The following is a 12,284-nucleotide window of genomic DNA, read 5'->3' on the forward strand; positions in this document are numbered from 1 at the left end:
TCATTGCATATCAGTTCAGTGTAACTATGTAAGTTATGGCTTACTGGAGCTTAACCTCTGAAGGCATTTTAAAATTCATGTAATTTAAATTTGTTATTGATCACCTGTTGTGTAGGAATGAAAATTAATCTAGGAATTTACAGTGCTGCAGGTCTTGTTAGTTTATGATTATGTTTTCTCTTATAACCATGTTGTTTTCCTGATGCTGCGGTGAAGATCCCTGGGCTTCCCCTTGCTAAAGCTCACTGTGCCCCTCTTTCTAGGTGGCCACCAAATACGAAGTGAGTGTCTACGCCCTTAAGGACACGTTGACAAGCATGCCAGCTTACGGAGTTGTCAATACTCTGGAGAGTGAGTCGTGAAACTTTTTAGTATCAAAAAAATGTTCTGTGTGGGTAAAAATTCAAGAAAGGCACATGACTTTCTGGATCACTGAGGTAACAATGGAATGAATGACTCCCAGCCTGTAAATCGATTTGCTCACCCACCATTGTGACTTAGCTCCTGTCACCTTTTATGTGCCCCTGTCCACAAAAGTGGTCTGTGGGCACACACATGGGATCATTTCATGGGGCTGAAGCACTGGTGTGTTATGGGCGAGGACTGGTGCCTAGTTGATGCGCTACTTGTGGGAATTTGTTTCTACAGAGTTAAGTTTGGGGAGTCCTATGCCGCCTTCTGCCGTATCTTAACAGTGCAGTAGGGGTGGTCAAAATGGGGCCCACACTCTAGTTTTCTGCCAGATCAGTAACTCACGATACGCTCTTTCAGAAATCATATAAAAAAGTGTCAAAGTTTCCTCATCTATAGAATAAGAGGTGGTGTTCCATCTGTTTAGAGAAAAAATAAGAAGTCCTATAAAAATGACAAAATACTAGCAGTACACATATATATTATTGCTAGCTGGCCATAGGATTCTAACTCCTACTACGCTTATGTTACATTTTAATAAATTAAATTTTTTCCCATTTATTGAGGGATTTGAAGGTACTATAAAACCTGCCTTGGGAACCACTGGTAGTATCTGTAACAAGGGGTTTTTTTTTAGTTCTTCAACACAAAAGGTGAATATTTTTATATTTCTAAGTACTGGCAACCTTTCCTTCTGGATGCCACAGGAGAAAGTCTATACATCGTCATGTGTGGAAATGGATGTATTTGGTGTGTAATAAAGAAGCATTTTAAAATACCACTCCCTACCTCTATGAGCCCGCCAGGCACTAATCTCTGGCTATGATCCCATGCAGATGTCAGCCCTCCCAGAAGGGCCCGCGTGACCGATGCCACTGAGACCACCATCACCATTAGCTGGAGAACCAAGACTGAGACGATCACTGGCTTCCAGGTGGAAGCCGTGCCGGCAAATGGCCAGACTCCCATTCAGAGAACCATCAGTCCGGATGTCAGAAGCTACACCATCACAGGTTGGGGACCTCACGGGACTGACCGCCTTTGTCCGCTGCTGCTCGCCGCATAGCTGAGCGTATTATTCCAGCGCTTGCACGGATACACTTTATTTTCAGTGTTTTATGATGGCCCAGCTCTATTCTTTAAAAGCGTGTTTTCAAACCGTGATCAGAAATAGTTCTGTCCTGTGAATGCCTGATTTTATTTCATGTTTGCCAGAGAAATGGCATGTTCCATTCATCCTTTTGATTTTTAATCAATGTACCCTTTCTTATATAAAAAAAAAATGGTAACATAATGCTTAAAACAAAAAGCAACTTAAAATGGTTGACATTAGCATAGGTTATAAAGCATGATTAGCTTTAAAAAATCAAACACTAATTTCATAAAGGTCAAATTGGTAGCCAGAGGATGTGCAGTGTCTGGGTTGATCCAGGTCTCTTTGAGGTTTAAAGTTCTGAAACCAATCAAAGACCACCTGACGGTGATGAAGAGAAAATACTCCATAGGTACTCGCCCCTCATGGCCCAAGAGGGCCACTTCTTACGTAGCCTTTTTGTATTTTCCAATTTATTTTAGCCGGTGTCTTTGTGTACATCAGCGGTTTTCTTTTGAGATATATTTCTCATTAACAGTTAGTACCCACGCCATGCTCTACGTTCAAATGCGAGCCACTTATACGTGGCCCATATAAATATGGGGCCGTAGAGGAACCGTGAAAACTGCACATGAGTTTGGAACTTCCTACTCCAGATCAGCTGAACCTGTCTCTTCACACATCCCAGGTTTGCAACCCGGCACCGACTACAAGATCTACTTGTACACCCTGAACGACAATGCCCGGAGCTCCCCGGTCATCATCGATGCCTCCACTGGTAACTAGAACTTTCCTCTGAAGAGATGCCACTGGTGTCTATGTGGCCAGTCGTGTGCACTTAAGGGACAGAAATGAGACTGATATTTTTGTATTATAGATCATAGAGAATCATTGTTACAGCTTACAGAACACGCAGATTCTCTCAAGTTTGTTAATAAGGACCGGGAAAAGGGTGTGGGAGTAATTTTCCTGGCTATTCATTTTCTTAGAGACTTCATTTTGATTTCTTTTTAGCCATCGATGCACCATCCAACCTGCGCTTCCTGACCACCACACCCAACTCCTTGCTGGTGTCATGGCAGCCGCCAAGGGCCAAGATCACTGGTTACATCATCAAGTATGAGAAGCCTGGGTCCCCTCCCAGAGAAGTGGTCCCTCGGCCCCGCCCTGGTGTCACTGAGGCTTCTATTACTGGTATTGCTGCTCCCGTGCTGCTATTTTTCCTCCTTACCCCCTGGGACACCAAGTGCTTAGGAGACCCCGGCTGTGTAGATCAGGGAGCCCATCTCGGGCAGGCCCAGGAAGCATGCTCTGTGTAGGAGCTGGAGAGCTCAGTGCGTCCCAAGTGGCGTGAGTTCATGTAAATGAAGGAATTCCCGTACTGTCCTAATGGCATGACTAAAATCTTTTTATTTGCTGTACATTTGCCAGACACTTGTCAGTCCGGTCCTAGAAAAAGACTTTGTTCCAGGCAAACTAGCTAATGTATGCTTAATTCCCTAAAGATCTGATGGTTTTGCAGGATGTGCCACCAGAGTTCTATCTGTCACTTCCCTTCATGAGGCAAAGTGGTTCCCAGCCACCCATGTTGAAGAGAATGCCTAGCGTGAGAATTAGGAGTTGTCCGTTTCAGTATGTCATGGTCCTCTGGTAGTATTTTTGTCTAAGAGGTTACATTTTCAATTCTTTTTTGTGAGAGTATCATCTGGAGAACACACAGGTACCAGAAGGAGACACTGGTTTTTTGCTGGTTTAGGTTTTTTGTTTTGTTTTTTTTTTTTTTACAAACTTTGGGGACAGGAAAATAGAGTCAGCTATGGGAGGAGTTGAACTGAATAATTCCACTAGGGACCCCACAAAGATCGCTCATGTCCCCTGCAGTGCACTCAACCTGTTGTCTCACCTTTCGCTGACCCTGTCACTGAGGGTCACCTGGTTACTGGGCCCGAGCAGACTCCTGGAGAGCTTCTGCAGGGATCCCTCCCGAAGGTGCCTTCCACTGGCCGGGCACAGCGCTGACAGACTTTCTGGAATTCAAAAAGGCAAATGAGATCACAGGCTAAAAGAACGCCCAGGAGAACTTAGCATGCGAGTGCTTATCTGAGTGTCTGATTTGGTAGTAAGATCATTGATTTGCTAAGTGGCCATCACCTGCAGAGTATTTGAATGTTCATGGAAGAAAAGTGAAGCCACTGTTACCTTTCAAGAGGGAGAGAGAGCCCTTGCTCCCCAGGAGTGTCCCCTGATGAAATCAGTTTCCACTCGGCTGGCTGAGCCCACAGACTTAACGTGACGATCTGTCTTTCCACCAGGTCTGGAACCAGGAACCGAGTACACAATCCAGGTCATCGCCCTTAAGAACAACCAGAAGAGCGAGCCTCTGATCGGGAGGAAAAAGACAGGTAAAGAAAGATCACCTTCCAGGTTATGGGGAACAGTCAAGGCAAAACTAATTGTATTACACATTTACTTTGCAGTGAAAAGGTTCTCCAGGTTCTGATGCATTTTTCATGGAAGTTTGTTTTTTTTTTCCCCCACAAGCATAACATACGTGTCCTCTTTGATAGTAGGGATAACCTAACATAACCTGTTACTTCAGTTTTCTTTTTCCTTGAATTGTTTTACTTTTCTCTTAGCCAGTCAATATAAAGCCTTTTACTCACCTTTAAAATTTTCAAAACAGATAAAAATGTGAAAGTGAAATGACTATGATTGCTATTCACCTCTACCTTTTGTTGAAGTTAAAAATGGTTAATATTATTTGACTTTCTGAAACTTGTAGCTAAAGAATATCTTACTTTTTCATCCGCTTAGTTTAATTTAAAGAAAGTGCTATATTTGTGCTATTAGAATTCAAAAAATAAACTTGTATTTTTATCTATTTGTACCATTTCAAACCATAAAAAACCATTAGACCAAACCTCTGGAATTCTCATCCTCCAGCTGCTTATATAATTGGTGTGGATTCTAGTCCTTAAAACATGATTCTCGAGTGAAAAAAAAAAAGCATTTCATTTCCATTAGGCTTAATGTGAGAGCGGCAGCTTCAATGGGGCTCGGTGGTATAAAGCTTTGTGTGTATGATAAATTCATACGAACACTTTTTTTCATTGTAAACTCTAAAGAAATCTTTGAGCAAAAAAAAGATAAAGATTTCTTTCTGAAAAAAAAGTGTTTTGTGACCCAATGACTGCTCATTTTCCAGGGGCTTTGATCGAATCGATAAACAATCTGTGTCGCCTGAGTTGATAATGATTACTGCTGGTACTTCTGGGAGCTTAACACGCTTTGCTTTTTTGGCTCTAACCTCTCTTGGCTAGATGAGCTTCCCCAACTGGTAACCCTTCCACACCCCAACCTTCAAGGACCAGAGATCTTGGATGTTCCCTCCACAGCTCAAAAGACCCCTTCCATCACCAATGAGTATGGCACCGGTATTCAGCTTCCTGGCACTTCGGGTCAGCAGCCCAGTGTTGGGCAACAAATGATCTTTGAGGAGCATGGTTTTAGGCGGACCACACCTCCCACCACGGCCGCCCCTGTAAGGCATAGGCCAGGACCATATGCACCGAATGTAAATGAGGAGATCCAAATCGGTCATGTCCCCAGGGGAGACGTAGACCATCACTTCTACCCTCACGTCCCGGGACTCAATCCAAATGCTTCTACAGGACAAGAAGCTCTCTCTCAGACAACCATCTCTTGGACCCCGTTCCAGGAAAGCTCTGAGTATATAATTTCATGTCATCCCGTTGGCACTGACGAAGAGCCCTTACAGGTAATTAATCTTGCTCTTTACTTCTGACTGGGCGGCTTGGAAAGGAGTAAGCTAGATGACCGAAGGGACCGAAGCTGATGTAAAGTGGCTACATTCCTGGGGCCTCTTAGAAAGGTGGCTTGCTTAAGCCCTTAACACATTGTATGCGGGAAATGTATTTATATGTTTTACGTTGACTGGTAGTAGAGCGTGCGATAAAAACTACCCGCAAACAATGTGTTAATTTTTTTTTTATAAAGTTTTCTTTTTTATATATAATTTTTTTTTTAAGATTTTATTTATTTATTTTTAGAGAGGGAAGGGGGGGAGAGAGAGAGAGAGAAACATCAATGTGCGGTTGCTGGGGGTTATAGCCTGCAACCCAGGAATGTACCCTGGCTGGGAATCGAACCTGGGACACTTTGGTTCCCAGCCTGCACTCAATCCACTGAGCTACGCCAGCCAGGGCTAATTTTTTTTTTTTTAATCTCAGTGTGGTTCTACTTTGCAGCAGGAAGGCATGGAGGTAGCAGATTACCAGAGTGTCATTAGCTTTTATTTAGCAGAAAGAATGAAACCCTTTCTATTATTCTCACCTATTTGAGGCTCCTTCGTAGTACAGGCAAAGAAACGATTCTAGAAAAGAGGGGAATATTCTGCTTGAATTTATATTTGTGCCCAAAGGGCTGCAGTGACACCCTATAGTTAGTCCTCGAAGAGCCCCGTCATCTACAATAGTTCTGAGGAGAAAGAACTTAGGTGAAGCTGTGCGTATCAGCTGTTGTAAGTGACTGATTCTCTAACTAAAACCGATTCCTTAATTTGTCTTGCTGATGTCAATTTTATTGTGTTGTCATTTTTAGAAAGTGGCAGAAATTTTAAAACTGTGGAAGATTTATGAGCTCAGAAACTTGAGTTGGAGGCTTTTACCAAAGCGTTTTAAAGACCCTAGCGGGGTCAGGTGCCACCTCGCGTGGGACAAATCAATCTCTCTGCTGGGCCTACATTCCATGCAAGGGGGGTGTCGCTTGCACAGACCTGCGGGTGCAGCAGGGTGGAATGGAGGCTGTCCCTAGAGTTACTGGGGGCTCCTGGCACCTGTGGAGTGCATGGGGCAGATTTCTGTTAGGAAAACCTGGCAGGTGGAAGTGATGGCCACTCCCCCAGGTTCCATTTCTCTCCTTGGAAGCGGGTCAAGGTCCCAGACAGCCATCCCTATTTGTCCCCCTTTATCCTGCTTACACAGTGAGGGTTATGGAGAAGGGCATAGGGTAAGTCATGGGGATTCCTCACTGTCATGCTTTCTCTCCTGCGTTGGATGTGCCAATCACGGTAGTTCCGAGTTCCTGGAACTTCTGCTAGTGCCACGCTGACGGGTCTCACCAGAGGGACCACCTATAACATCATCGTGGAAGCACTGAAGGACCACCAGCGGCACAAAGTTCAGGAGAAGGTTGTCACTGTGGGCAACTCGGGTATGTGAACACCTGGGCGACTGAGGCCCAGGCTCCCCTTGGGGGGTCCGGGGGTGCTCTTTCTACTTTTTCTACAGACTGTCCCATTGTTGCTGTCATCCTTTAACTTTGGGAAATTATGTTGCATCGTGAAGCGGATGAGCAACTTTACACTGAATTATTTTCCCCTCGTAGTATCCTAGTGTCTTTGTAAAATGCACCCACACTTCAGAGGCCCACACAGTGATAGGATGATAGACCTGGGCACGGGCTGCCTGGCCTCTTTGCCCAGACCGCCTCCATCTCCCCATATTTCTGTCCTCTTGCGTGGCTAGTAAGTCCTGACACTGATGACCTGCAGGGGAACTTCCCCATCTGCAGACCTTAGGGACAGCTGGTGTTCTTCCCTAATGTGAAGTGTTACCAACACAGCCCACTTCCATCCCCAGGGCTCCCTTAGTCCAATGTTATTTCAATTTTCTTTTTATGACATAGATTCAAAGCCTCTGTGAAGGTTGAATGGTCCATTGAGTCTTCAGAGCACCTGGGAAGTCCTATGAAAAGTTCTCCTGAGCTTGGTGACAAGCCAGTATGTCCCTTGGCTTGTCAGCCTGCAACAGCTGAAGTCTCATGGAGGAACATAAGATAGGAAGTAATCTGAACCCTGAACCCTGTGTCCTCCAAACAGAGGGTTGTCTATCAGCAAGGAGTGCTATATTTTTTTTCTCTACCAAGCGACTGGCTTTATTACTAGGGCCAGTTTCCTTCATTTCAGCCTCTGTCTGCATCGACTGTGCTGTTTTACAGGCATAAACGCCAGTGAAGTGAGCAGCTGAGTATCTGGCAGGGAGGGTGGCAGGGCGGGGATCATTTTGCGATGGTTGTAGTACGGCCACGGTAACACATACCTCTTGCCTTCAGTGGTTTTACTAGGAAAATGCCACAGGCAAGGAATTTTCAAGAGCACAGAGATCTTTGTGCTTTTCCACACCATTTTGTAAAAATTCTATCTCCATAACTTTAGCAAGGTATAATTTTAACTCCTGGCCGTTTTCAGGAGCCTTACTGAAAGCCCTCGTAGCAGTTTCAGTTCCTTCCATTTTTCTTTCCACCTCCATGTTCCCAGCAGTGATGTTCTTCATTCTAGCCAGGTTCTCCTGCCTCTGAAACATCTCAGACTTCTGAGTTTCCCCGGAACTCTATTCCACCCCCCGCCCGCCAGAGTGCTGCCTCTTAAAATATTAGGCACTGCCAATGTCTATGGCTTTTGAGCTTTTGATTTTTGCCCTGTAGGCAGAAATATACGCAGTGAGATTCAAAGACACAGAAGTCAATTTACTTAATTTTTAGAGTAACTTAAAACATTCCTTGTATGAATTATTTTACAGTAAGCTTTCCCGAGACACAAGGACTGAGAGCTTGGGCGGCATGAAGAGCCACCATCACGAGTTCCTAAGTCATTCCTACCCTATTGCTTCCTCTTGTTTGGAACAATTCATTTTGTTAAGTAAAGCAGTCCTGTAATTATGCTAATAAGGCACAAAATCTCAGCGTTTTGCACTCTTAAGCAAAACATGCAAAACTAAAAGTGAAGATCACATTATAATGGCACATCAAAACGTTAAAAACTTTTGCAGTAAAAGCGAAAGATGCCCTCTAATAATTATGCTGTATTTGGTGAGCACTTTTTAAGTGTTGGTAATGGACTAGTACTTTGAATTCATGATCCCATGTAACCTTCCCGAGATCCCAAGCAGGTAGAGGTATTTTCAGTGTTATTCTTTACTACAGATGACGATAATGTAATCGCTTAAGGTCACTCAGGGACTCAGGGGGAGGCATTTGCAGCCTTTGCATCTCACCGATGTTCTCAACTAGCTTGAATTGCTTCCAGGGCTGTTCCTCGTTCTATAGGCTAGGTTTCCCAGAAATGCCTTTTTTCTAGAACTGATAACAAACATGAAAGATGGGTTCCTTTGATGATGCCTTTTCAAGTGTCCACTGGCAACATTTAAGCGTTGCATTCGAGAACAGCTCATTGCACTGATCGAACAGATGAATGCTTCTTAATGCTGCTGGGATTTTTGTTTTAGATGAAGTCACTACATAGAGTAATCCGTTTTCTTCTTATCGTCCCAAACCGCCAGTAAGATGTCTTTTTATTGCTTTTCCCTCCTTTTCTTCATGTATGCGGCCCAGGCCCCAACCCGCCGACGGATGACTCGTGCTTCGACCCCTACACGGTTACGCATTACGCCATTGGAGAGGAGTGGGAGCGACTGTCCGAATCGGGCTTTAAACTCTCGTGCCAGTGCTTAGGCTTTGGCAGTGGTCATTTCAGATGCGATTCATCTAGTGAGTAGCTTGCTTTCTCCATCCACTCATCTGTCCGTCTCTTCCAGTCCCACGCATTCGCACAGTGTGCCACGGACTCATGTTTGGCAGACGCGGGCTCTTCCAAACATGGAGCACACTCGGGGAGACCGCTTCACTCAAAGTAACATTTTGCATCATAGAAAAATGATGGGAAATTTTACTTGTGGAATAGTGCTTCGTTTCAAGGGTGGTTTGTCAATGCGACAAGTAAAAATATAATAGGACTTTTAAACATTTTCTGTTTGGCAAAATTAACAAAGTCAAACTCTTTGGAGCCTGGTCAACAGGGAGGCACGAGCAACCTGAAGTTTCTTTTAATCTTTACTGTTGAACGAACTCAGGGGTAAACATTTATACTCACAAACACTCTGCCTCTTGCAACACAAACTGAACACACCTGTATCATAGTACACAGACTCACAGCCGGCAGGAGGGGGTCCAGATAATCTGGAGATTCTTAATTATCTCCCATCGAAACAGGTTTGATCTTCCAATTATAAAAAGATTGTAAAATTTTAATTATTTTTTAGTCAGGATGATTTGAGGAATTATTATGTTTTGAGATTTAGTAGTAGAATTTATAAACTTTTATTTATGCTTTGTTTTTAGTGTATGTGTTATTGACAGTTGGTTCATTTTTATTTTTAAGTTTGTATATTTATTTATATGTCAGGTGCAATTTTGGGAGTAGAGGTATAAGTTGATTTATGTGATTCTTTGGCTCAAATTATATATTCTTTGCTTAGATGTCCTAATTATTGATTAACTTAAAGTTTAAGGAATGAGTGACTTTGATAAAATGGAAGTAGTACATTGTTTTACAAACTATTGAAGTGTGGGTTTTTTTTTATAAACTGTGGAGATTAAAAAGTCATGTTTTATGCGTAGGAGTGAAGGTATGTAACTGTGACTATTGGCTATCCTTAAAACCAACCTGATTTTTAAGGATAGTAACCACTGATTTATCATTTTGTTTGTTTTTGTTGTTTTGATACACAGATTATTCTTTTTCTCCTTTCGTTTATAAGAATATAGGGTTGTGGAATATAGAAACCTGCTGATCTTGTGTTTTGTTTTCTTTTTTTGGCTAATTGAACTACTTTGTATCCAGGATCTCTGCAAATCCAAAGTGACTTTCTATTCCTAAAATACTCAAACCCTACTTTAGTTTTACGTTAATAGTGAGAATTCAAATGAAGGTCACTGACTATTCTTGTGACGTGATTGTGAGGGAACACATTGAATCTTAAAAATAGCATTTTAGAAAATGTTACATGATAATTTAAAATCCAACCAAAAAACTGGTTTGTCTTTGGGATGACGACCTTTAACTTTCCTTACCGATCCTTCCAGAGGCCGGGCTGTTAAACTCCTGTGACATGCCCCCGTGCGTTCACTGTCCCGTGCGTCAGGACACACCCAGTAACCACCTCTGCTTCCCCCCCACCCTGCAGAATGGTGCCACGACAATGGCGTCAATTACAAGATTGGAGAGAAGTGGGACCGGAAGGGGGAAAACGGCCAGATGATGAGCTGCACGTGCCTTGGGAATGGAAAAGGAGAATTCAAATGCGACCCCCGTACGTGGCCACAGATCACTTTTAGTGCCCTGTCAAGCACTCCCGCAGTCATTACTGAGCTGTAACTCTCATTCACAGAAACGAGTGGAGATGTTAGGTCTCCTTGAGGAGGGAACAGTGGGTTTGTGAATCTTTTGATTTGGGAACGCGGAGACAAGCTTCGGAAACGAGCCGTGATGTAATGTGATGACAGGGCACTTGAGCGCTTTTCCGACCTAATATGTTGATCATTAACTGCATTGAGGTGTTATCAGAAAGCTTTATGGGTCTTCAGATTCAACTTTGGAAATATGATCTCCATCTTCTCCGTGTATTAGATCTAGTTTTTAGAAATGCTGCCCTACGATGTATATAGTAGTTTCTCTCTGATGAGTGATTCCCATACCCATGTGGTGTTTGGGTTATGGTGATACAAATTGAGGGAAGAAACAGAAGCTGCCCTGTCCAGGAGTCGAGTCTGTCTGGTTGTTCTCAGTCTTACATGCGCTTCTGACGTGTGTCTCCACGTAGATGAAACCACGTGCTACGATGATGGGAAGACATACCACGTAGGAGAACAGTGGCAGAAGGAATATCTCGGTGCCATTTGCTCCTGCACATGCTTTGGAGGCCAGCGGGTAAGGCTGCCTGCAATTTAGATGTGATCAAGATAAGCTGATGATCCAGGGTTAAGCTTCTTGTGTGTATGCTGTGCATACAGGCATGGCAGTGCCCCTTGTGAAATGTTGAAACGCCTTATTTCCTTTTTAGCACATAGTTGCCCAGACAAAGCTCCTGAATACCCTTTCCAGTTGTCCCCTCTTGTGACAGCCTCAGAACCAACCCTCCCCACCCATCCCAGCCAGTATTCTCATGCTCTCTCTCTTCTCTGGCAACTAGAATGTTAAAAGTTGGGTAGTAGTGCTGGGTCTCCAGCTCCAATCTAAAGGACAGGTGCCTGTGTAGCGTTGGTGTTAAATGTTTGGAAACAATAGCATTGTTTGTGCCTGCCCAGATATAAGACAGTGCCCTTTCTTTGTACCCTCCCAAAAATACAATGAATTCTGGCTGCAGGCCTAGTGCTGTGCAGAGGACTAGGGGGCGGAATGAGAGAGGTCCTGGCCCTCAGTGGTACAGTAGTTGGAGACATGAAATTAGCATACACTGAAAGTCAAGCTCATTTGAATAAGGTTCTGAATGGGTCTCCCAAGTAGTACAGTACCCAGGTAGCCTGGAATCAGCAAGAAAATTTTCATAAGCAAGAGAAGTGTAACCTGGCTGGGATAGAGGATGGTTCGATTTGGTCGACGGAGGGGAGAAAGCAGAGAGAGCAGAGTAATCATACCTCCCGGGATGGGAAGGGGCTGGCAGGTGCGGGCTCCGGTGAGCCACCCCTCTGCCTGGCGTCTTGTGAGAAATCAGATGAGCCTTGGAAGTCCATTATTTAAGCCAGTACTACTCAGCCATTTCTAGCCTGCTCTATTTCTATAAAACAAAAAAGGCTGTGCCTCCCTCTAGTATTGGACGTTTCAAAATCAAACAACTCTTGTAGCTCTTTAAAAGTGAAGGGACATAATAGTCCCTTGTTTTTAGTAAGAACAGGCCCTCCCCCATAGCCCTCAAGTTTTGATGCA

General features: G+C 43.8%; 1 protein-coding gene across 12 annotated transcripts in view; it reads left to right on the forward strand.

Moving 5' to 3' along the window:
- The window catches only part of FN1 (fibronectin 1), a 67,266-nt gene that overhangs the window by 51,993 nt on the left and 2,989 nt on the right, over nt 1-12,284 (forward strand). For 4 of the 12 annotated variants that reach the window (XM_028510902.2, XM_028510904.2, XM_028510905.2 and 1 more), the window contains 10 exons: nt 264-351; nt 1,248-1,424; nt 2,193-2,282; nt 2,519-2,698; nt 3,817-3,906; nt 4,825-5,282; nt 6,598-6,736; nt 8,915-9,070; nt 10,546-10,671; nt 11,182-11,288. In XM_028510902.2, coding sequence (XP_028366703.1) covers nt 264-351; nt 1,248-1,424; nt 2,193-2,282; nt 2,519-2,698; nt 3,817-3,906; nt 4,825-5,282; nt 6,598-6,736; nt 8,915-9,070; nt 10,546-10,671; nt 11,182-11,288 — 1,611 coding nt within the window. The remainder of the gene's footprint in view (nt 1-263; nt 352-1,247; nt 1,425-2,192; nt 2,283-2,518; nt 2,699-3,816; nt 3,907-4,824; nt 5,283-6,597; nt 6,737-8,914; nt 9,071-10,545; nt 10,672-11,181; nt 11,289-12,284) is intronic. The other 8 variants (XM_036022881.1, XM_028510906.2, XM_028510907.2 and 5 more) reach the window with 2 other exon arrangements.

The sequence above is a fragment of the Phyllostomus discolor genome, chromosome 4 (assembly GCF_004126475.2).
Source record: "Phyllostomus discolor isolate MPI-MPIP mPhyDis1 chromosome 4, mPhyDis1.pri.v3, whole genome shotgun sequence".
NCBI lineage: Eukaryota > Metazoa > Chordata > Mammalia > Chiroptera > Phyllostomidae > Phyllostomus > Phyllostomus discolor.